Raw genomic sequence first — 22,868 nt, forward strand, 5'->3', positions numbered from 1 at the left:
TTGGGTTCCGTCTCTGATCCAACAGAATTAATTACACACACTCAATGGAAGCTGATGCTTCTGGTTTCCACGCTCTGCAGGCTCCCTTGAGGTGACGATGGTGTAGTTAATCTTCACTGGAAACAATGGAGATTTTGTTTTGGTGTACTTGATGGAGATGTAGATGCAAATGTGAGTTTGACTTTGCTGCCATCTTGTGATTGCATCTGGACATGTAGAGGATGTAAATTAGAAGACAAGGTGAATACCCTGGACAATTTTCATTAATGCAACACTTAATTACAATATTGAATTAAAGGTAAATTAGGGAGATGTAGGAGTTTCAGTATCTGACATTCCTATCTGAGCTTTAAGGGGAAAGTTTTAAACCCTCAAAATCTAGCTAGATACAAGATACTCATCTGAGAGCCTCTTTGATCAAAATAAGATATCCTGACAGCTGCTCATGGCGCAACGCGCAGTGATCAGGAAATTACTGAGTGCTGAAACTAAGAAAATCTTCCATTTGCTGAACTAGCCCAGAGTCTGCCAGCACTGTGTGAAATCAAAAAATCCACTCATTTTCATTTGGAAAGTTAGCCATAAATCTTTATTAGGTCTGCAAAGACTTACCAAAAAACGGTTAATATAACAAAAAAGTAAATTCCTCATTCTTAAACCATACAAAACCACATTGCATCACACTTTAATACTGTTCATTTCTCCAGCATCTCTAAACATTCTGTATTATTCATCTGTTTACACAAAAACAGAAAGCATCAGGGAAATTTTATGGACCAGGCAAAAACATTTAACCAACTTTAGTCAAAGACCTCAAACACCACACTGCTGCCTCTATGTCCCCTTCTGCATGTGGATTTATAGCTGTGAGTGTAAAACTCAGTTTCTGAAGTTAATACAAAACTTTGGCACAATAGATATTCTGCCATCGGTAAAGCTGTAAGCAAAGATTCCTAAGGTTTCATTCACATACTGCAGTGTCAGGGAAGAGGTACTAGGGGAGCTGGACTGATGAGTACAGAAGATACTTCAGAAGGGTGGAGGAGTTGGTGGAGGAGACTTGATGGTGGCATTTGTGCAGTTTTTTACCTAAGGGACAGCCACTTTGTAAGGGCTCCCGGGGACGTTATCGTCGCCCCATTTGACAATGACAGTATAACTGCCCTTGTCCTTGATGGTGTAGGTGACATTATAGAGCTTGTTGCCCATGTGCTTGACATACACCTCCTCGCAGGGAGCATGTGGTCCATGCACGCCTACCATCAGCATGTTGGTACCTGAATGGAGAGATAAGAGTAAGATTGAATGATTCTGGTGAACAGTTGTTAAAACACCCAAGCAGCCAAAAATTATTCACTTTAACAACTGCTTACATATGTGTCTGGTAGCTTTTTTCTTAAATTCTTTGACAGGTAGTTATCTTTTTCGTCTCACCTGCTTTGCTGCAATCTAGGGTAAAATTGTTTTTCTGCCCAATCAAGGCCTTCGACAGTCCTGTTCCACGACAAACCACCTTGCTGGCGTCAGATGTCAGTTTCGTTGAGGTGGTGGAAGAAGAGGAGCTGTAGGCCCCACCCACTTTGGACGTCTTGGTAACAGTTTCAACCAAGACTGAAGAAGTCTCATGGAGGCTGTGTCCCCCTGACAACCTCACGCCTGCAAGAGAGAAAGACAGCGAGAGAAAGAGAAAACAGTCATCTAAAACTGTCGTGGCTTGGACGTTGCATAACACACTAAGTACTGACAAAGATGTGAGGAAAGCAAGGATGCTGCTGCTCAGGGAAAGTGTTCCTCACAACAGCAAAGTGCGAGAAAGAGGTCTAAGCTCAAATGGGAAAATATGCAATATCATTCTCAAATAAAGTGAACTTCCAGGACTCTTGGGGATTGTTTTCAACCTTAAAAGTACTTTTTCTTTTACATTACAAACAGGGAATTTGTATGCACCAGGTAGTGATAGGAATACTTCACTGTAGTGCAGCAGAAAGACAGCTTTTATCCAAGATGTACACTGAGCAGCACACAAACATGGATGACATAACATTTGTCGAACTTCCACGCTTTTTAAGTGGAACATTTGTTTCATAATCAAGACATTTGTCATCAACAGTTCAGATGGGAGAATGACTGTCAGGCAGACCTGTGATTTTGGCTTTGAAAGGGCTGCCCACAATGTGCTGTGGTCCGCCATATTTGATGGTGATGAGATAGTTGCCAGGTGCCATGGGTGTGTAGGTGATCCTGTAGCCCTCAGGACACTCCCGACAGTCCATCTTCACCTTGGAAGGACCGTCGATGTTGACAGATAGAGTGCCAGAGCCTGCATTACATGTGTTGACCACAAACTCTGATGGTACTCCTGGAAGAACAAAGAGAACGCAGACGTGAACACAACAGCTCATTTGCAGCACATATCATCCTGATATATGCATGGTACATGTGAGACTTACCTGTGGTTCCTCCCTGAAGTCCAGGGCCATGTGCAGTCACCAAACCCGGGTCTCCGATCATTCCTGGATCTCCCACTCGAACATTGAAAGGGCTTCCAGGAATGTGGCATCCATTGAACTTGACATCTATGGAGTGAACGCCATTCTCACGTGGAATGAAGCGGATTGCACTCTTGTCTGAAAACACAAGAGGAAATTATTCAACTCTGTTCTCATGCACAATGCTGCCAAAGTCTGAAGAAAAACTAAAATATCTTCTTCAAACTGAGGGTGGAGCATACCAGTGTCAAGTTCAGAGACATAGCATTCCTCAGAAGAGCCAGATGGTGTATGAACTTTGGCGTCAACTACACCTCGAGCTCCATTGCGCTGCACCATGAAGGATGCCTCCTGGTTTACCTTTAAGTCCTTCTCCTGAAAAAAATGTAAAAGATAAAAATACAATCACATTATGTGTCTGTGCCCACACCAGGAGGGACAAAAGGTGTGTGACTCATGCCTGAACAAGATTAGAGAGAAAAGTTGGGTGAGAGATGGAGCAGAGGTCAGAGTTTACAATAGGGCATTTAGTGTAGAGGTCCAACCAGACAGAGACTTTTTTAATGCTGTTATTGCTCTTCACCTGGCTTCAAGTGGTAGAAAAATGCTCTGAAGTGGCATTTTAGTTAACTAAAAGTACATAGTTTTCACATTGGTGGCAGATGTAATGGAGAATATAAAAGCAAATAAAACAACATCCGTTCAATACTATGACCTGCCGCAGGGTTCTTCATCTTATTCTAATTCTCACTCTGTTCTTTCCTGCAGCCTCTCAGGCAGAAACACAATCTCTTGGACTAGCTGAGCACCCACATAGCACAGCTTGTGTTGCCCCACATTAGTAAGGGACAGTTAATCCAGCCCTTCATCATTGGCCAGCATCACAGTATTACAGTCATGCATACTGCTCCAACACTGGCATACAATTACACTTCAAGGGCAAAGTACTTTTAGACAATATCTACAACCAATCATACATGCAATCTCCTATTCAGCCTTGATATTTTGCATATGTGTATCTTTTGTGTGCAAAACTGCCGCTGCGGCTATGCAAACAACTAGTCAACTATGTCCGTGTGTGTTTGTCCTCACCTGAAGGCTTGTCACAGTGAGCCTGCGGGCCTCATCTGACAGTGTAGCAATTGGAACGATGAAGGGGCTGTCAGGGATGTGCTCGTTGTTGAATTTGATTGACACCTCATAATCACCTGGGGAAGCAGACACGTTATTTGCTTTCATGATCAAATGAACTGCAGGAAGCACCGAAGAAGTACTGGAAAGCTTAACCTTAAACAGGCACAGATAAACGGATTAAACATGCAACAGAGGAAAATTCTGTTTGTGGGTGACAAATGTTCTTTACCTGGCTCTTTCACTATGTAAGAGACGCCGCAAGACCCATCTTTCCTGTCCTCAAAAGAGATTTCAGCCTTGCTGGGACCCTCTACTGCAATAGACAGCCCACCAGCACCTGCCTCTCTGGTCCAGATACTAAATTCAGCTAGAAGGTGTAACACAAATCTAGATTAGCAGGAGATTATTCGCATCATGTCATGTAGTCACGTCACTAACAGTATAAGGAGAAAACTGAATTCTTTCCAGTGAGGGCACATCCGTGTCCACATAATGAACTTACAAGGAGCTCCAGCCACGCCTCTTTCTAGACCGGGGCCGCCAGCGCGGACCTTGTGAGCACCTCCTTCACCCATGGGCCCCACAGTAAATTGGAAGGGGCTACCAGGGACGTGTTGGTCTCCGTACTTGACGTTGACAGTGTGAGGTCCAATTTCCTGGGGGATGAAGCGCACACTGTATGTGCTACTCCCTCCATCCACAATGTCAGCATCCACTGTTTTCCCACTAGGGCTGGTCACCTGAGCTGTCATAGCCTGAGAACTATTCTCAACTAGTAAGGAGGAGAAAAACAGCAGGTTAGATGCAATCAAGATATATGATATATATGACAGACATTCTTGGTCTCTCAACCCACCCTCAGGTCTGGCTGTGATGCCAGCAAAGCTGCTGAGGCTCTCTCTGCCCAGAAAGTCTCCAAAAACATCTCTGAAAGGGCTTCCTCCTCCTCCCACCTGAGTGCTCTCCTCTACTCGTACCTCCCTCTTGGTCTCTCCGCCGCGGGTTTTGCTGATCTCTGTGCGTTCAGTGCGAGTGTAGGTGTGGCTGCTGCGTGTAAATGTTCTGGTTAGCCTCTCTTGAGCTGACACCATTTGGAACCAGTTTCCTGCAGCAGGGAAAATGCAGTGAAAATACAAAGTTACGTGTGCAGCAGCTTCATTTTCTTTTTTACAATGGCTGACCGCTGCCCTCTAACCATTTCTGGTTCATGACTGGCTCCTCGAACTCACCAGGGATCTTGAGGTTAAGACCACATGTGCTCCCAACTGAGGCAATAGAGGATGCCTGTCTCTTCCGAGTGATACTCTCCTTGATCCTTCCCTCTCCTGTCACCTTCACAGTGAAAGGACTTCCTGGAGATAACAACCAGAAAAATACAGATTTATTTCATTTGAAGGTGTAAATATTTTGGGTATTTGTAAATTATCTAAGTAAAAGATTTAAACCTGGAATGTGCTTTTCCGCAAACTTGATGTTAACAGTGTAACTTCCAGGTTCTGTCGGGCAGTACGTCACTCTGCACGTTCCATCCTCCACATCTTCGCAGTTGATATCCACTTTGCTAGGACCCTCAATTGACAATGCCAGACCTCCATACCCTAAATGTGGATACAGTGGATTAGCTTTCTACTTTGTCCAGTTGTGTGTGCCAAAATAAATGTGCCGCATGAGATTTCTAAAGCTTACCTGCATTCCTTGTATCTACAAAAAATTCCGCCATTTCGAAAGTGTGTGCCTCAACCAAGCCTTTACCGAAAGCCTTCACTCTGCTGGCCTCGCCAATCTCAGACTGGCCAACCATGATTTTGAAGGGGCTGTTAGCCACATGCATGCCATTCTTCCTCACGCTCACTTCATGCTCGCCAACCTCCTTAGGAGTAAAAGAGATGCCTGTGAATGTGAACAGAAGACGGGGAGAAAGCAATCATGAGAGGGAAAATTAAAAATATAACAATTAGATAAATCCAACAGTGTCTTATCAAGGTTCTATTATTTGTATTATTTTGTGTTTCTGGCAAGTGAATTGCTCACCGAGGTGTCTGTTGGGCAGCTTCTTGAGCAGGCAGGGCTCTTCGTTGCCTGATGGAGCTCTGATACTGGCAGTCAGAGAGCTCAGATCAGTCTCTGCAATCTTCAGTGACACGTCGGCCGCAGTGCCAACATTCAGCTGGGATGTTCTGGTTATGGAGTCATCCCCTGACATAAAAAGGCAGTTTAGATGTTTGTCTATCTATAAAATCTGATTTACTATATATATCCAATATAAATGTACATTAAAGTACAAAAAAAAATTGTCCACAGGACACATGAAGTATTTCCTCACCAGTGATCTTGGCAGTAAAAGGGCTGCCAGGAATGTGCTTGTTGTCAAATTTGACAATGATGTTGTAGTCTCCGGGAGCTGTGGGCATGTAGGACACAGTGCAGGTGCCGTCTTTGTTGTCCTTGCAGGTGATCTCAGCTTTTGAGGGACCCTCCACTGCCAGTGACAGGCCACCTGGGAGGAAGAGAAAAAAAATTATAATTTAAATTCTTTATTTCCAGCTGTCTGGGGTTGAAAACAGCTTTGTAAGGACTTTCTTCTAAAGACAGGCAGAAAAGTATACTGTTTTACCTTCTCCTGCATTCTTGGTGACCACTGTGAAAGTGGCAGCTTTGTTGACCATGCCATAACTCAGACCTGGACCATAAGCTGTAACCACTCCGCTGTTCACAGCATCCACATAGAACTGCAGAGGACTTCCTATGGAAACATTAAACAGACTTTGACTATGGTTTTGACAAACATTTATCAGATTTTGTACATAAAATAGAAGCAAAAAGGACTCAATCCCTGCTATCATGGTGTATTGCTTACCTGGAATGTGGTTTCCTTCATACTTAATGTCCATCTCATGAAGGCCTCTCTCTGTGGGCTGGTACTTGATTGTGATGGTGCCATCCTTATTGTCAGTGATGTGAGGGCAAGCAGTCTTGCCAGACGGCATCCGCACCTCACCTGGAGTGGTAAAACATTTAAATATTAGTGACCTAAAAAATACAAGTTTTGCAGGGGTGTGTATGCAGAGGATTTCCCTTCTATATGGGTCCTCACCTGTGATTTCTCCTTGCTGTGGTGTGAAAGGAACCAGGAAGTTAACAGGGCGGAAGAGAGGATCCACAGTATCCCGGGGAACCACTGGCTCATTTGTGGCCTGTCAATACAAAGAGAAGGGAAATTATTGGGGGTTTTTTGTTACAAAATGTCAAAACAATAGTACGGCTAGCACACAACTGTAGCACTTGTTCAATACTTCTTTACTCACCACCACATGGAAGGGACTCTTTGGGATGTTCTGTCCCCCAAAGCGGATGGTAATTACATATTTTCCAGGTTCAGGGGCTGTGTAGTAAATGTCAAAGGTTCCATCGTGATTTTCCACCACATCCATGTCCAGCTCCATCCCTTGTGGAGTCATCACCTTACAGGTCACCTTGCCTTTCCCAGCAGCCTTAGCATCCACAGTGATGACTGTATCCTCAGAGGTTTGCAGCTTCTGGAGATTTGCTGTTGAGAGAGATGGAAGGAGGATGGAAGGTGAAATGTGCTCCAAAATTGACAGATTCCTGAAAGATATTGTGTAGCACAAATTTACAAAAAAAAAAGAAGAAGCTTTGGTTACTCACACACTCCATGTCCTCCAATTGAAACTGAAAATCAGAAGAACATAGTTGTGAATATACATAAAAACAACATTAGAAACAATGATAATCTCTTTATTCTATTAATCAGAACCATTACAGATACATTGCAACTTTCTACCTGTGAGAAGACATTTGCTAGCATCTCCTGTTGGCAGGGACTGGATGCGGTATGGGGAGTAAGGAATCTCATCTCCTCCATATTTGATAGTGATGGTATAGGGACCTGTAGAGTCAGGCACATAAGACACAGTGTAGGTGCCATCCCTGTTGTCTTGAATGGTTGCATTCTTTGGTTTGCCCTCCGGGTCCTGTGAATAGGCATAATAAACTTTTTTGAGAGATCAGCTTATAGTTGAGATACTAACTGTGTAAATGGAAAGTGAACCCACCAGAATCTGCACAGTGAGCAGTCCCTCTCCAGCATCACGAGCATCAATGGTGAACTCAACAGGCAGGCTTGCAGACACTCCTTTGGTGTCTAGACCAGGGCCACTGGCGCGCACCTTACTGGCGTCATGCCCAGGCTGAGACATTACCTTGAAAGGACTGTTGAAGGGGGAGAAAATAGAGAGGGTAATTAAAACTCCAGTCTGTGAAAAGATAGAAATAAGGATAGAAAAATTGCAGAAGTACACTTTTTCTTTCTAACATCCAGACAGACTGAGTTTTAATTAATACATATCTGAACACGGCTGCCTGGCTGGGTGTTATATAAAACTCATAAATCTTATACTGTACCTGTGTGGGACTTCCTGATCTGCATATTTGACTGCTACAGTGTAGGGGCCATCCTGTGCAGGGGTGTAGTGAACTGTGTGGGTTCCATCACCATTGTTCTTCACACCCACAGGCTCAACAGTACCTGTAAATAATGATACACAACATACTTGCTGATTTTTTTCCATCACATTGTGCAAGGTTTATGGATTTTCATCTTCATGCAGTATGTCCTCACCTGTTGGACCGTAGAGTTTGACATCCAGGGGGGCCTGTCCAGCCTTGGTACAGTCTACCGTGAAAGTTTGAGGAACATGGGCTCTCACTCCGGCACCCAGACCCGGACCAGAGCATTTTACCTTGCTGGGGTCCACTGGATCCTTCACAAGCACACGGAATGGACTGCCAGGGATTGGCTGACCTCCATAGTTAATATTTACATCATAGTCTCCAGGTGTGAAAGGGACATATTCCACACTGCAGCTGCCATCTTTGTTGTCCTTGCAGGATATTTTGGACTCTGAGGCTCCCTCAATGGTCAGACCCAGGCCTCCTGTACCAGCACCCCTGATAGAGAAGCCAACACTTTTTATCCTTTTAATTCCTCTCTCTTCTCCATTGTTTCCTGTCTACATCTATATTTCCAAAATTGGTTGAGGGAAAAAAAGCTAATATTTGTTCACATTGTTGAGTTACACCCTCCACAAATTTCTCATTCATGTGTTACCTGGTTTCCACAGTGAAACAGTTAGACTTGTTGGTTATTCCTCCCTCCAGACCTGGCCCATAAGCACGAACTCGTGTTGGATCACATCCCTCAACAACAGACACTCTGAAGGGGCTCTTAGGAACAGGCGCATCATCATACAGTACTTCAATCAGATGCATTCCTGCATACAAGCAGATTGATCAGTTCATTATCTGACGTCACACCCCTTTGTCTGAGTATTCACACAACAGGCAAAAAATGTTCTGATACTGGATACTGCTTCTTGCTTTTAATTATGAGCCAAACCAAATTCCCTTTTAGGGAGATAAACATCTGTTTATTTATAAAAGACACTATCTAGAGTGCAGATGCTCTGGTGAGCGTACAAGACGTTACATCTGTTCCCAATTCATTATTCTGTTGCAACATTTTTCTGACAGAGCGCTCTCAGTAGGCCTATAAGCCAGATTCCCTGCTACACTGCTATGATATTAGAGCATGTCTGGTGCTGGAGAAGTGTTCTGTGATCTCTTTGCTTTGTGTTATAGGTCTCTATTAATATCCTCTGTCATTCCCTCGCTGTAATGCCGCATGCAAGCAGCCTTCAGCTCACATACCTGCCTGGTTAAGAGCTTCTGTTCCAGAGCACACTATTTATAAAGCAGAGCCTGACTGCCTTTCTGCCTCCCTACTCTCTGCCCCTCACATCATTGCTCGACTGCATCACTCTGTATTTATACCCCTCTCTTTTTTGCTCTTTCTTTTCCCACTCCTTTGCTTTATTCCCAAATGGCCCCCAGCACAAGCACCTGTTGGTGATTTTTCTGTCCTTCTGAAGGCACTCTTTCTTAGACTCCCTGTCTTTGTAAAAATATAAAATAAAAATTTTAAATCCTCTATTTATTGGGATTAGCTGTGGTAATTGTTATTTTCACACAGTTCTTAGTTCCATCACTGTTGTCCAGCACTGACCCTTTAATTGCATTAATCAACACTGTTAAATGACCTTGTGTAATATTTCCTCTATTCTCTTACCATCCTCGAAGGCTGTATACTCCACTCGGTAAGTGCCGTCTCCCTTGTCAGTAATGTAAGTGTCTGTGTTGGCGCCGGAGGGGTTGATAATGTGAACCTTTACGTGACCGCCTCCAACCTTTTTGAGGGCGCGGGCATCAACAATGAAGTGGGTAGTGACTTCCCTGAGAACCCCTTGAAACCAAAAAAAGCACTTCAGGCGAATTGTTGCTCAAGGCAAACAGGCTCAGTAACATTGGGACATCATTCATCATTACTGATACTGATTTCTACAAACTTCAGTGGGGACTCTAGTGGCATTAATTGTTAAATTCCATTGATTTTAAACCTAAAATAAAGTGCAAATTCATTTTAGGTTATATTGTCCACTGTTACCTCTAGGCTCCACTCCAGGCCCATAGACATGCACCCCACTGGTGTCCACAGAGGGCTCCACCTGCAGGACCTTTGGAAATTGTGGAATAGCATGGCCGCCATATTTGATGGTGATGGTGTGTGAGCCATGGAAGGATGGGATGTACGTGACAGAGAAGGTCCCTTCTGCAGTTTTCTGGATGTGCACCTCAGCCTTAACCCCAGTCTCTGACACAATCTCTATCGTGAGCTCAGCGTCACCAGCTCTGGTGCAGTCCACAGTGAAGGTAGCAGGCTCACCTGCCTTGGCCCTCTCCAGACCTGGTCCACTGGCTGTCACCTTGCTGGGATCGAGGGCTGGGCGAACTGCCGCTTTGAAGGGAGAGCCTGGAATGTGCTGCTCTGCGAACAGGATGTTGATGGCGTACTCACCAGGCTCGGTGGGAAAATAGGACACTGAGCATGTGCCATCACCGTTATCTTGGCATTCGATTTTAGCCTCACATGGGCCCTCTACTGTCAGGCCCAGTCCACCGGCACCAGCTCCCTTTGTGTCAATTGTAAATGGAGCTGGTTTACCCACAATGCCACTCTTTAGGCCTGGACCAAACGCTCGCACCTGTGATGTAAAAGTCAAACCACTCTTTCAAACATGCCTTTAAAAACTTTCATTTGAAAGAAAAACATAAGAAATGTTTCTTTTTCATGAGCTCTGAAGTGCAGAACTAAGTGGAGCTTTTACCTTTGACGGATCAGCTGGCATGAGTGCTTCAAGCCCAAAGGGACTTCCCATAACAGGGTTCCCATCATAGCTGACATCAACCTTGTACTGTCCCTCCTCAGGGGGAATGTACTTCACATTGTGAGTGCCATTGGCTTTGTCTGATTCCATCTTGCATGGGATTTGTCGGCCAGAGGGAGACGTCATCTTCACACCTACATTGCCCTGCCCACCAGCACCCTTGGTGTTAACTGTGAACTCCTGGTCCTTTCCAACCTCCACTTCTGCAAGAAAGATTGCATTAAAATACTTAACCAACATAGATGACTATTTTGATAGCATTTACAGAAGTATTGAAGTCAGTGTTGTTGTAACTTACTGGTGTCTAATCCCTCCACTTTCACTTTTCCAAGATCCATAGCTGGCGCCACTGTGATGTGGAAGGGGCTTTTTGGAATGGGATCTCCTCCATGAGTCACAGAAATTGTCATGTTGCCCTAAAAAAAAACACCAGAAGAAGAATGAATAATTACTGAGGTGTAATTGTGATTAATGTAACTCCTCAAACAGAGGCCCTCTGTACCTGTTGAAGAGCTGTGTACTTGACAGTGTAGGAGTAATCGTGGTTATCGATGATCTCAAAGTCACGAACTGCCTCTCCAGGGCTTGATGCTGAGAAATGGACCTCAGGCTTGGCCTTTCCAGCTCCCTTTGTGTAGATGGTGAAGTGTGTTGGAGTGCCCACCTCCACACCTGAAACACACATGCATTTTGTTAGTGCTGCCAGAGCTAGTCATATCATTTGCATGACATCAAAGCACTGTAGGGGATAACAAGTAATGGATAACCAAAGTGGCTGTTGCAAATGTAAACACCTGATTATACTAACTACGCTTTTTAGACATCAAATTTCTCACCTGTCTTGTTTAGTCCAGGACCCTCTGCTCTCACCTTACCGGCATCATGGGATGGATCCACCTTGACTTTGAATGGACTGCTTGGAATTTCCTGAAAAAGACAAGCATAAGATAAGCATTCAAAATATGATAATTTATCATTTTAAGAGTGATGTCACACCACCCAGTCCCATCTTAACTGGAATTTTTGTTTACCTGTTCAGCAAAGAGCACCATGATGGTGTATTTGCCTGGACCGGGGGGAGTATACTTGACAGTGAAGGTGTCATTGTCATTCTTGATGATGTCAAAGTCGATGTCAGCTTCAGCAGGGCCAACCACCCCTGGGGCACACTTGATTCCAATGCTAATGTCTCCTAATGGTGCATAACAATAAGCCCAGTACACGAAGGTTACTCAAAAGTGGATGATCGAAATAAATTGAAGCTGCTGCTGCATTGCCTGGGGCTTGATTTTGAGTACAATTATGCATTTCATATAACACTGCAGCTCAGTCTAAACTTAGCTGTTCTGCTCTATCTGATTTTTAATATTCACTAGATGCAGCACATTGTTTGGTCAACCAAATTCAGGAGTGTTTTTGTAACCTCTCATCTACTTGAGCAGGCTCACCTTGACCAGCCTCACTGCAGTCCACAGTGAAGTATGTTGGCTCATTAGCTTTGAGCCCCGTCTTCTCCACTCCAGGCCCGTAGACCTTGACTTTGTCAGGATGAGAGCCCTCTCCAACCAGCACCTAATGAATTCACAGTGTACTTGAGGCAGAGGCAGCTGACTGAAGTATAGCTGCTGCAGTGCTCTTAATTTGTCTATATTTGGTTAAGTATCATCATACTGAATTGACAAAATCTTACATGTCTATACATATATCTTACCCTGAAGGGGCTGTTTGGCACATTGACCTCACCCCAGGTGATGATAATGGTGTGTTTAATGGCCTTGACAGGAGTGTATACACACACAAATGTGCCATCTCCTCTTTCAGTGATCTTGATGTTGATGGTGCAACCTTCCGCATCCTTAATATATACAAAATCCTGTCAGTTCTCGTCTGTGCAACCTCATGCAATATAGATGATGGATTCCTATGAATAAAAAATGAAAATTCCATAAACTTGTTTGCTCCATACCTGTGCGTAGATCTTCAGGTGACTCTTCCCAGCCATGCGGGCATCAATGGTGAACTCGGTTGGTTTATTTACAATGACACCAGTTGGCTGCAGGCCTGGGCCATAGGCTTTCACCTGTAAACATTTTCATTAGTATATGGATAAAACAAGAGGCTCATGTTGAATTTATTTCTGTTTGAAATGAGTGGGTATTACCTTCTCAGGGAAAACATCATTGACTGCAGGGAGAATGTGAGCCATGAAGGGACTGTCCTTGATATCTTCGTCATCACAGATGACATGGACAGCGTAGTCACCAGGCTCAGTGGGCCAGTATCGTACATCACAGGAGCCATCACCCTTATCATCACACTCAATTTTAGCCTGCGATGGGCCTTCAATGGAGAAGCCTGAGCCAAAGTAGAATTCACACATTTAGATTTTAGATCTTTAAAAAGATTAAAAACTTTGCTTTTATAAGAGCTTGTATCACTTCCACACATCTCACCTAGAGTTCCAACTTCAGTGCCGATGGCCTCTACCACAAAGTCAGCAGATTTTCCCACCATGCCGGTCTTCAGGCCAGGACCCCAGGCCCTCACCTTCTGAAAACCTGCCTCCTCACCTACCTCTACTTCGAAAGGGCTGTGACACATAATAATGCAAAATAAAACACCAAATATTACCTGGTGCCGTTATAATTGTGTGTTATTCAAGAGGAGCTGAAGGCACTTTTAGGACCGTACCTGCGTGGGATGGGCTGGCCTCCCCAGGAAATGCTTACTGTGTATTTACCAGGTTTAAGAGGATAATATTCACACTCATACACTCCATTCCCTGCATCTCGCACTTTCACTTGCTCCTCTGCTCCAGCTGTAGATCAATAATACTGTCAGTATGGATTTTTTTTCATACATTTTCTTTAGTGCTTTATCATGAGCATGTGTGAATGCAACCTGCGAACATAAAAGCCCAAACAAAGGAAATACTCCCAGAAATGTACAAAGAGGAGTGAGAAGGGATGCAGAGAACAGAGAGCTGTCTGACTCACTTGGTCCTTTGACTGAGACATTCAGTTCACCGCTGCCAGCTCCTTTGGTGAAAACTTTGAAGTCTGCAATCTCCTTTACTCTCACACCTTTAGGCTGAAGTCCTCTGCCAGTAGCTCTGCATGCATTTGGGTTTATGGCTGAAAGTGAAAAAAAATAAGTGTTAAAGAAAAATCTATTTTACACAGGAAAAAGCTGAGAGTAGCCAGCAGTTCAAAGCAGTGTTAGTAACGCATTCCATTTCACATGGGATTCCTTAAACGATGACAGACCTGTAAATGAGAATGATGCTTTTTGCAGAACATACGACACAAAGTACACAATGCTGGAAAAGATACTGAAACATTACAGTGCATCAAGGGCGCATCTGACAACATTTCAGTAAGTCACTCCGAAATGTTGAGGAAAGACTTTAAACTGAATGCTGGCTAATGCAAATTTAGACAAACAAGTCAACAGCACAAGCAAATATATTTAACAAGGAAGAACAAAGAAGTGCAGAAACTGACAGAAATGCAAACTGGGGCAATCTATAATATTTTTGTACAACATTGCACTTGTCTCTCTCAGAAATTAACTAAACCATCAAGCAGCAGGAAGATGGAGCAGGCAACCAAGCATGGCATTGTGCCACGGCACCAATATCGTAGGGAAAGCACAGAGGGGCATATGCAGGCCCTAGCATAGGAGGGGTGGCTCTGAAGTGGTTCGACTGAGCAATGGGCACAAGCTCCTCCTATCAGACATATACTAACTTGGACGGCCAGGTTTTGGGGGGGGAGCCCCCTTCCCACCCTTCACTCCAGGAGGGGTGCGCACTGACTGAGGAGCTATCTGCAGTGGAGCTCCCGTGGGAGGAGCAACAGTTGGAGCTAGAAACGACAGACAGGAAGGGTTACAGTCTGTACAGGGTGGCTGCTCCCAGGGGAAATAAAGATGAATGTAGACTGTGATGGACATATCACCCTGACACTAACAGCAGATTAAGAAATCAGATTTGTCTTGACAGTAATTTACATCACAGACAGATGGCTTACCCTCTGCGATGTTGACCTTGTACGGGCTCTTGGGGATCTCCTGGCCAGCAAACAATACGTGAATGGTATGAGGCCCCTCCAGCACGGGGCGATAGGTGCAGCGGAAAACACTGTCGCCCTTATTCTCCAGGATGAGCTCCACTGTGTCCTTTTTGCCCTGAGGATCGACGATGACCACACTAATGTCACCATGACCAGCACCTGAACAAACAAGAAGAAACGATTAGTTATTAGAGGATGAGCCGATAATTTAATAACAACAAAAAGTTCAAGTGATTCTTTGCTCAACATTTGTTGTCTGCAGACCAGTAAAGTGGCAGGTGATGTCATACACTTACCAGCTGTATAGATGTCAAAGTAAGTGGGTTTGTTGGCCACGTTGCCTGTAGGCTCCAGACCTGGTCCTCTGGCGTGGACCTTGCTCGGGTCACCCATGACCTTCGACACATTCACCGTGTAAGGGCTCTTGTCAATGTCCTGACCTGCGAACAACACTTTCACCTAAAGTTGAAGATAAAGGAAAAACCAATTTAAAACCCCTTCAGATTTGGTGGTTAGGCCACATTGTGGTGAGATATGTACAGAATGTACTTAGAAGTCATAATAACCTTGTGGACACCCTCAACTTTTGGAACATAGGTGACAGTGTAGGTTCTGTTTTTGTCATTGTTGGGTTTAACCTTTGCCTGGAGAATCAGAAGTCAAAGTGAGAGAAAAGGTTAAATCACTGATAAGATGCCATACCTTACAAAACTTACCAGGCTCCTGGCTTACCAGGATTACGAGACAAAGCTAAGAGAATATATGCTACGATCCATGCACCATCATTTTTGACTTGCCTCTTCTTTGTGTCCTTCAGGGTCCTCCACAAACACAAGGACCTCACCACTGCCAGCCTCCAAAGTTTCCACAGTGAACACAGCTGGTTGCAGAACTTTGTTTCCATGGGGCTCGATACCTGTTATGTAAACAGAGACACAAATGAGGCGGTTTACTCATGAAGATATGGGGCTTTCTCAGGGATAAGTCACATTAGACAGAATACAGAAATTGTGCCAAAGTATTAACAAGTTTAAGTTTATATACATGTGCAAGTAAGGCATGTGCATTAAAGATAGAAAATTGACTTCTCCCAGAAAGGTTTGGGAAAATGCAATATTAGTAGAAATCAGCAACAGAGTGGTAAACTAAGAAAATAAAGTGTTTAAACATTTATCTAAGAAAATGATCTGTGAATAAATCTGTACTAGTTCCTCACAAAACTGCTTTGATATTCAAGACTTGACAAGGTGCAGAGCATTTATTATTCATGTCCATGTGTTTGTATGAGCTCCAGGTATTCAAGTTGGACTACGTACCTGGTCCATAGGCTTTGGCCTTGTCTGGAAATAGCTGTTTGGGTTTGAGAGAAGCCCCAGGCTTCAGTTTTGCCTTGGGGAACTGAGAGAGGTACGTCATCACTGAGTGCTCGTCCACATTTGGGTCCACAATTTCCTCTGGAGCAATAACCTACCGCACAGAAAATGTTACAGGAGTTAATCGTACAAACTGCCATGGAGTTTTTTTATTAAAAGAAGTCCATAAAAAACATATGCAGTGACCTAATCTATTCTCAGCTTAATTACATTGTCATGTGCAAGAAAGCTATGGATTACTCTTTCTGCAACTTTCCCTTATTGAGCAGAGCAATGGGATTTAGCATGGATTAAACATATTTATTATCTGCACCTCTGACTCCTCTCTCTTTTACAGCACTTGTTTGCTTGTCTATCACACAGGGGCACAAAGCTGTGCTCCATGGAGGTTATATTTAACCTCAGGACTGCAGAGTTAAGCCAGGGAGAGGGGAGGGGAGTTTATCCTGAGCCAGTCCTCTCCCACATCTCCTGAACAACACCACACCGGAATCCAGCCTCCCAAGACCTAAAGAGCCATGACATAAACCCCCCACTATCTATCCAATGCTAAGCCTCATGGAGAATAAGTAACACTGTGTCTTAGACAAACAAGTAAACAACCTCCATGGTGCACATTATAATACAGAGAATCAAATGGGAGTGGATATATTGCATGCTCAGTCTGTTCGCATTGTTATTCTGATGAGTGCAGGCATATTTACACCTTTGTTTCAGGCACTCGCTCAGAAGGTGTTAAGACATCTCACACCTCCACAAATTCTCAAGTTCTATAAAAAACTTACTCAGAGCTACAATAAAGTAGTAGAAATATAAGGGACAAGCAGAGTAATAAATATTTAATTTCACCCTCCAGAATGATATCCCTGGGAATGCACTGGACTACTTATCAAATGTAGTAGAACTTTTTTTTTTTTGTCCAAGTCATATTTGTCTCACAGGCATATGTGGTGAGATGTGTTTGAATTTGCAAACAATGACAGCTTGGAGTTAATTTGTGCTTACTGAATGTTCAATCTGTCCATTAAGTGTTAGCTATCAGAAAACAGAGGAAACACTTTTGCTTTTGCCTGTTGTTCTGTCTAATGAGATCAGCCCCTCCCAGCTGTTCAACAACAAACCAAGTTTGTGACTGACGTCTGCGATGCACCTTACCTGAGGCACGCCCAACCAGTCGTCAGCCTGTTGCATGGCTTCTCTGGCATTCTGCACAGGCTGGTTTGGGTCCCAGTCTGCCCAGTCAGGACACAGACCTAGTGGAATGCAAGAGGGCATTTAGACAATTGTGCACTGAGTAATGGAGGCCAGGCGAGACAGCAGTTGCTAATAATAAGGCCACTTAGGCTGTCAGGGCTATCTCTGCAACGCTTCTAACTACAAGAGTACAAGGCCTTACCAAAGCTGTGCTGCTCCTGTGAATTCTATATGTGTGACAATGAATGTATCTATTGACTGCTCACAAGAGGCAGCTTCGACTGACACAGTGGTGCTTTCACTGTGTCTGAGACTCGCCTGCTCTGTGCTGCTAATGCCTAAATTGGATTAGTGTTGGCAATAGCATGGCCACTCACTCAAAAGGCCCATGCAAGCTCACCACAAAATACTTTTATCCAATTAATTTAGACATAGAGCCATGAATAAATAGGGTTCTGTTTGCATGAATATGGAAGGAAGGATGCAGTGTGAAGTGACAGGACAGAATAAAGCTTTGTAAGCCCTTTAAGGATAGAGATGGCTGTTGCAGTTGTGGACAAAAATTGAAAAGCTCTAAATCTACAAAAACTAAAACTGATGCAGTCTGCCTTGAAAGTTGTTTTCTTGGTCTGAATTCTGAACCTGTTTCGTGCATTGTACCTGAATTAAATCAGAGCTTTTGTGTTTCAGAGCAGACCTAGTTTCACCCTGCTCTTTAGTAATAGCTGAAGAGACAACGGAACCTTGTATGGTCAATGCTGCAGGACAGTGTTTGAAAGATGCGTCTTCTCAACTCATGTAAACACAGTTAAACACGGTGTTCCACACTTGCTACTCCCCCACTTTTTTACAACTGAAGCACAGTTGGGAGAGGACCCTCTAATGTTCATTGTTGGAAGCAGAAGCCTCAGCTGGCGGTGACTCAGATAGTGGCCTTGTGATCTTTGGATCTGTGGCTTAGGCACCTCCCTGTGACAGATTACCCTCCAGTTTGTTGTGGGGCCAAGCATCCCCCTTGATGGAGGAGGAGGAATGGTGCCCAAATTTGGGGGTGTTGTGTAGCAGGAAGGCTATAAACACTAAAGCCAGGCTTGGGCCTCAGGGCCTGTAACACTGAGAGCAAATGCTTTAGTTATTGCAGGACAGCTGGCATGGATGTCCTCAGGCCATCAGCAACCCTTTTACAAAACACTAATATTACCTGCTCTCACGGGACAGATCCCTGAACTGTCTGATATCTGAATCTGGATGTGTAATTGTATACTGTGTACTCAAAAAAGATGAGAGATCTCTAGATGAGGAGAGAATAAAACAAATTATCATTTGAAATTGAAACTGTTGCTGATATATTGATTGAGCCCAACCTCCATAGCAACCCATGAAAAACTACACATACAACAAGCCTGTCAACAGGCACAGCACATATTCTGACTCAGCACTTGCACTGTTCAGTCTGTAGAGTCAGCTGACTCCACTACAAGCTTCTTACCAGGGGCACAGTTGTCAACCAAAGCTCCCAGGGCTTTACCATCCCGCCAGTCACGGTTGAAATTGTTGATGGGCAGCTGGGGCACCTTGTTCTGTATCCAGCCCAACAAGCGTTGTTTGGGGGTCAACTTTTTCGTTTCCTCATCATCCTCGTCATCCCACATGGGCATTGAGATGGAGTAGTGGAGGATAAGAGTCCAGATGAGGCCGAGTATCAGCTTTAGGTTTCCATCTACAATGGCTTTGCTATCTGTAGTCAGACAATGGAGGAAACATAGACAAACAGGGTTTAAAACATACAAACAAACACATTGATTTATATACTAGTAAAGCACAATTTCCCTCCGACTGTAGATTGGATTTTCTTTCATTGTTTTAATCACTGAAACTAAGATGTATTGTATCAAAATGGTTTTTCTTGCAATTGTTCAGAGTTGACTGGGCTATTCTGGGTTGAAATATAAACAATGATGATTGACTGCTGAGGAGACAAGAATCTAATACTCCTCACTGCTTCCCCCGAGCCCCTTTCTCTCAGACAGCTGTCTGGCTGAAGACCCCTGACAATCTGTCAGCCAGTCACAATGGTCCTCTGAAGGCAATGACAGCTGAGGATATGTGGAAGTGGATCCCTCTCTGCATTAATACCACTTGGATTTCAATTACCTCCTAAACTTGTAGCATTAAGTGCGATAAATCAAATAGGTAGAGATTAGATTCATTGACAGTGGGCACGCAGCTCACTTCCTGAAGTTCTCAGAGGAAAAGTTTGTCAAACATGCCTGTTAAAATCCGCTCTAAATTTTATATGCAGCCATTTAAGCTAAATTAATAACCTCAGAGGAGCAGCGGGCTTTAATGCTTTGTGGGCTAATCTTGTGTGATGCAAAGTTAATTCACTGAGATTTTAATAAGCAGGGGTTTCGATACCAATTGTTTATCATAAGACTGTTTTACTGAGGACTGTTTCACTTTTTGCAGATCAGCACCGCATCAGAGGGTAATGCTCGATGTGTCACTGCTTGACTGGCATAGGCAGGTGGCACAATGTCTGTCCAGCTTTAAAGGCAACTGCTTGGTCAAAGAGACAGCCATCAAATGGTATCTAGTTACACACTGTGACACATGTGCAACTGGTGATTCTCTTCGGTGTCCCTGCTGTAACGAGGCTGATACATTATCTTCAGAGGGCTTCCTTGACTCACTGGGGCTGCGTGCAGAAAGGGGGTGCCAGGAAGTAAAATGCCAGGACTTTTATTATCACGCCCTGTTTCTGTCAAAGCAGTCTGACCTAGTGTGTGTCTTACAGCAGCGACAACTGTGCCAGACACACACCAGCATATTAAGTCCTAGACTCATTATTCAAGACATACCGGTGAGGTATTATCTGTGATTGTGACCTTTGCCCTCCTGTGAAGGACAGCTTCAGACTGGATATTGCCATTTAGAGTCCCCCACCACCCCTCCCACTTCCCCTAGTGTCAGCACACACATACACAAACTGCATAAAAAACACACAGTACTTTTCTGGGGGGAGGGACCCACTGTGGCCTTCACAGTCCAACGACCAAAACCTCAGCCCTGCCAGGAATTTCACTCAAGTGTGTGGCAGGATCATTAGACACTAAAACAGAGGTACTCTGTCAAAGTTTAATAACTATTTCCTGCATGAACTGCAGTTGGTAATAAAGCTGCTGTTCATCACAGAATATCAATGTCTTTCATGTGAGACTGCCAGTTTCTCCTGATCTATTATAACTTTCTATGACTTAGCATTCTGCTCACTCAGAGTCATCCCTTTGTGATTCTGTGGATGCGACAAAACACAAAATCCACAAATCCACCACAAGCTAATGTCATTTTAGTTATCTGTACCAGAGTGTGATCCCCAAATCCCACCACACCAGGAGCTGCTGATGGCTCCGGACTGAAAAAGAGCCCCACTGAGTTGTTCTGTCCCCTGACCTGACAGAAACAAAAGTGTGTGACTGCTGCCCACATGTATAAATTGTGACATTTTCATTAGCACTGACTTACTGAATTTCCAGCCCATAGTTTACCACACTGCGGCAGTGGGAGTAAGCTAAAGAAATATTCTCCATCCAACAGGTCTTGACCATGATCCAATTTAATGACCTCAGTGACACCTCTGCAGTAAGTTTCCAATGAGCTGCTGACCCCAACTCAACAAAACTTTCCAGAGGCCTCTCAAAGCACTGTCTGTCTACTGATTGGCAACTGGGCTGATAATGTATGAGTAAGTGTGTGTGTGTGTGTGCGTGTGTTTGTGTGTGTGCGCGCGTTTGCGTATGTGTGTTAAGATATGTCAGTTGAACAGCTATAAGAGTTTGGTTTGTCAAACAAATTTAGGATAAGGACAGATATTCTATTTAGTTTTTCTTACATAACAAATCTTGCATTTTACAGCTTAAATTTCCATGAAAGACTAAATTTCCCCACAACTAACTTACCTATTGAAACCAGTTTGATATGCTCTCTGTCCAGGAACTCAAGCGCCACAGAAACATTTTCCAGTTTCATCTGACGGAAGTTGGGCCTGGTGTGGTGTTTTCTGTACATTTTCTTCTGGCTCAATACTTCCAAGAGTGAAATTAGCTTCAGCCCATCACTAAAATCCCTCTGCAGGTCGGTGACGGTCTTGTTGACGCACTTCAGGTGCTCGTTGCACCACCTGGTGAAGGTGTTCTGTTGAATCTTCTTCCATGGCGCATCTTCGGCCAGGTCCTTCTCCGTGGCTGGCATCTCGTCGTCCTCCTCTTCCCCAAAGTCTGTGGCCTGGTAGTACTGTGGAGGCAGCTGGTCGTCGCCGTAGTTATTGCTCATCATGATGGCGTTTTCCCTGTCCACTTTTATACCTCCGTGACACTTGTGTGTTGAACCGTGTGCGCAGCAGCGCAGAAAACTTTAGCAGGTCGATGGCAAGCGCGCACTCGTGGAGGAAAGTTTGGATGAGTTTAAAAAGCAGCCTAGAGATTCTTCGTAAGTACTTGCGAAGAGACCACTTGTGTCAGGACAGTGATTGATTAAATTATCCGATTTACAAGGCAGCTGGACGTCCCTTTTTTTAATTGACACCTTCCCGATAAGTCGTTCCTCTCTAGTTTGGCCCCGAGAAGATTTCTGAAATGCGGTGATCCGCGGCAGGTGAGCTGGAGCAGCACTGCTGAAGCTGACAGAGCGTGTTTAACTTGAATGTTGAGAGGGGAAAGACATGGGTTTATAAAGGACCCCGGGCCACGTCACCCAGCGTCTGTGATCATAGTCTATTTGCTAATCCATTAGGATAACGGGAGTCGGTTTTCGGGGAGGATGGCGCAGCGATTGGTCAGACCCCGAGCAGCGCAACAGTTGTGGCATGCACCTTATTTTTAGGCACTCCTATTTGAGTGACTGGCGGGGGGCTGGGACTAACCGATTGTTGTGAATGTGTGTCATGCTGCAGGGTCCAAGTGGTTGAACCACTGAGCTAAGAAAAGTAAGTGGAACGTATAGTGAGTCCATGTGGCCCACAGAGTAATAATTTTATGAAGAAAATAATGTAACAGTGTGATTTGTTCGTCAAAAAATCCTTCAGTTAGACCGTAGAGGGAAACATTTTAAAAGATGAGGTCAGCCTGTGAAGCTGCTGCATTACGTGTGTTTGAGAGTTATCTGCCACCACAGAGTGAAATGCATTTCTGTGTAGATAAGCAAAGCTCACTATGGGATTGGTTATGGTTTCGTCTTTTATTTGAGTGCAGATAGAAATAGTAATTCATGATTCTGCACCATCAAGCAAAACTTGAGTTATAATAG

At 44.1% G+C, this 22,868-nt stretch overlaps 1 protein-coding gene across 2 annotated transcripts; it reads right to left on the minus strand.

Moving 5' to 3' along the window:
- Positions 1-575: 575 nt before the first annotated feature.
- LOC140307304 (filamin-C-like) lies at positions 576-22,249 on the minus strand. Of its 2 annotated transcripts, XM_072386117.1 has the most exons (47): positions 21,524-22,249; positions 19,054-19,302; positions 17,526-17,623; positions 16,314-16,464; positions 15,795-15,913; positions 15,564-15,641; positions 15,294-15,456; positions 14,956-15,156; positions 14,674-14,790; positions 13,921-14,058; positions 13,616-13,742; positions 13,378-13,514; positions 13,086-13,279; positions 12,891-13,004; positions 12,636-12,779; positions 12,373-12,496; positions 11,956-12,116; positions 11,761-11,851; positions 11,427-11,596; positions 11,223-11,340; positions 10,865-11,127; positions 10,144-10,741; positions 9,769-9,942; positions 8,752-8,914; positions 8,263-8,591; positions 8,046-8,169; positions 7,697-7,853; positions 7,426-7,615; positions 7,290-7,313; positions 6,929-7,170; positions 6,718-6,817; positions 6,481-6,621; positions 6,238-6,366; positions 5,947-6,120; positions 5,655-5,819; positions 5,310-5,513; positions 5,069-5,221; positions 4,853-4,975; positions 4,480-4,728; positions 4,126-4,395; positions 3,853-3,990; positions 3,582-3,697; positions 2,732-2,864; positions 2,451-2,627; positions 2,141-2,359; positions 1,435-1,656; positions 576-1,277 (listed from the first exon to the last, which is right to left on the minus strand). In XM_072386117.1, the coding sequence occupies exons 1-47, from the start codon at positions 21,897-21,899 to the stop codon at positions 1,090-1,092; spliced, it is 8,235 nt and encodes a 2,744-aa protein (XP_072242218.1). In that variant the 5' UTR covers positions 21,900-22,249; the 3' UTR covers positions 576-1,089. The 2 variants fall into 2 exon arrangements, with proteins under 2 accessions (XP_072242218.1, XP_072242219.1); XM_072386118.1 differs by lacking the exon at positions 14,674-14,790.
- Between the last annotated feature and the right edge of the window lie 619 nt (positions 22,250-22,868).

This window comes from Leuresthes tenuis, unplaced genomic scaffold, assembly GCF_036924035.1.
Source record: "Leuresthes tenuis unplaced genomic scaffold, fLeuTen1.0.hap1 SCAF_5, whole genome shotgun sequence".
Classification (NCBI taxonomy): Eukaryota; Metazoa; Chordata; class Actinopteri; order Atheriniformes; family Atherinopsidae; genus Leuresthes; species Leuresthes tenuis.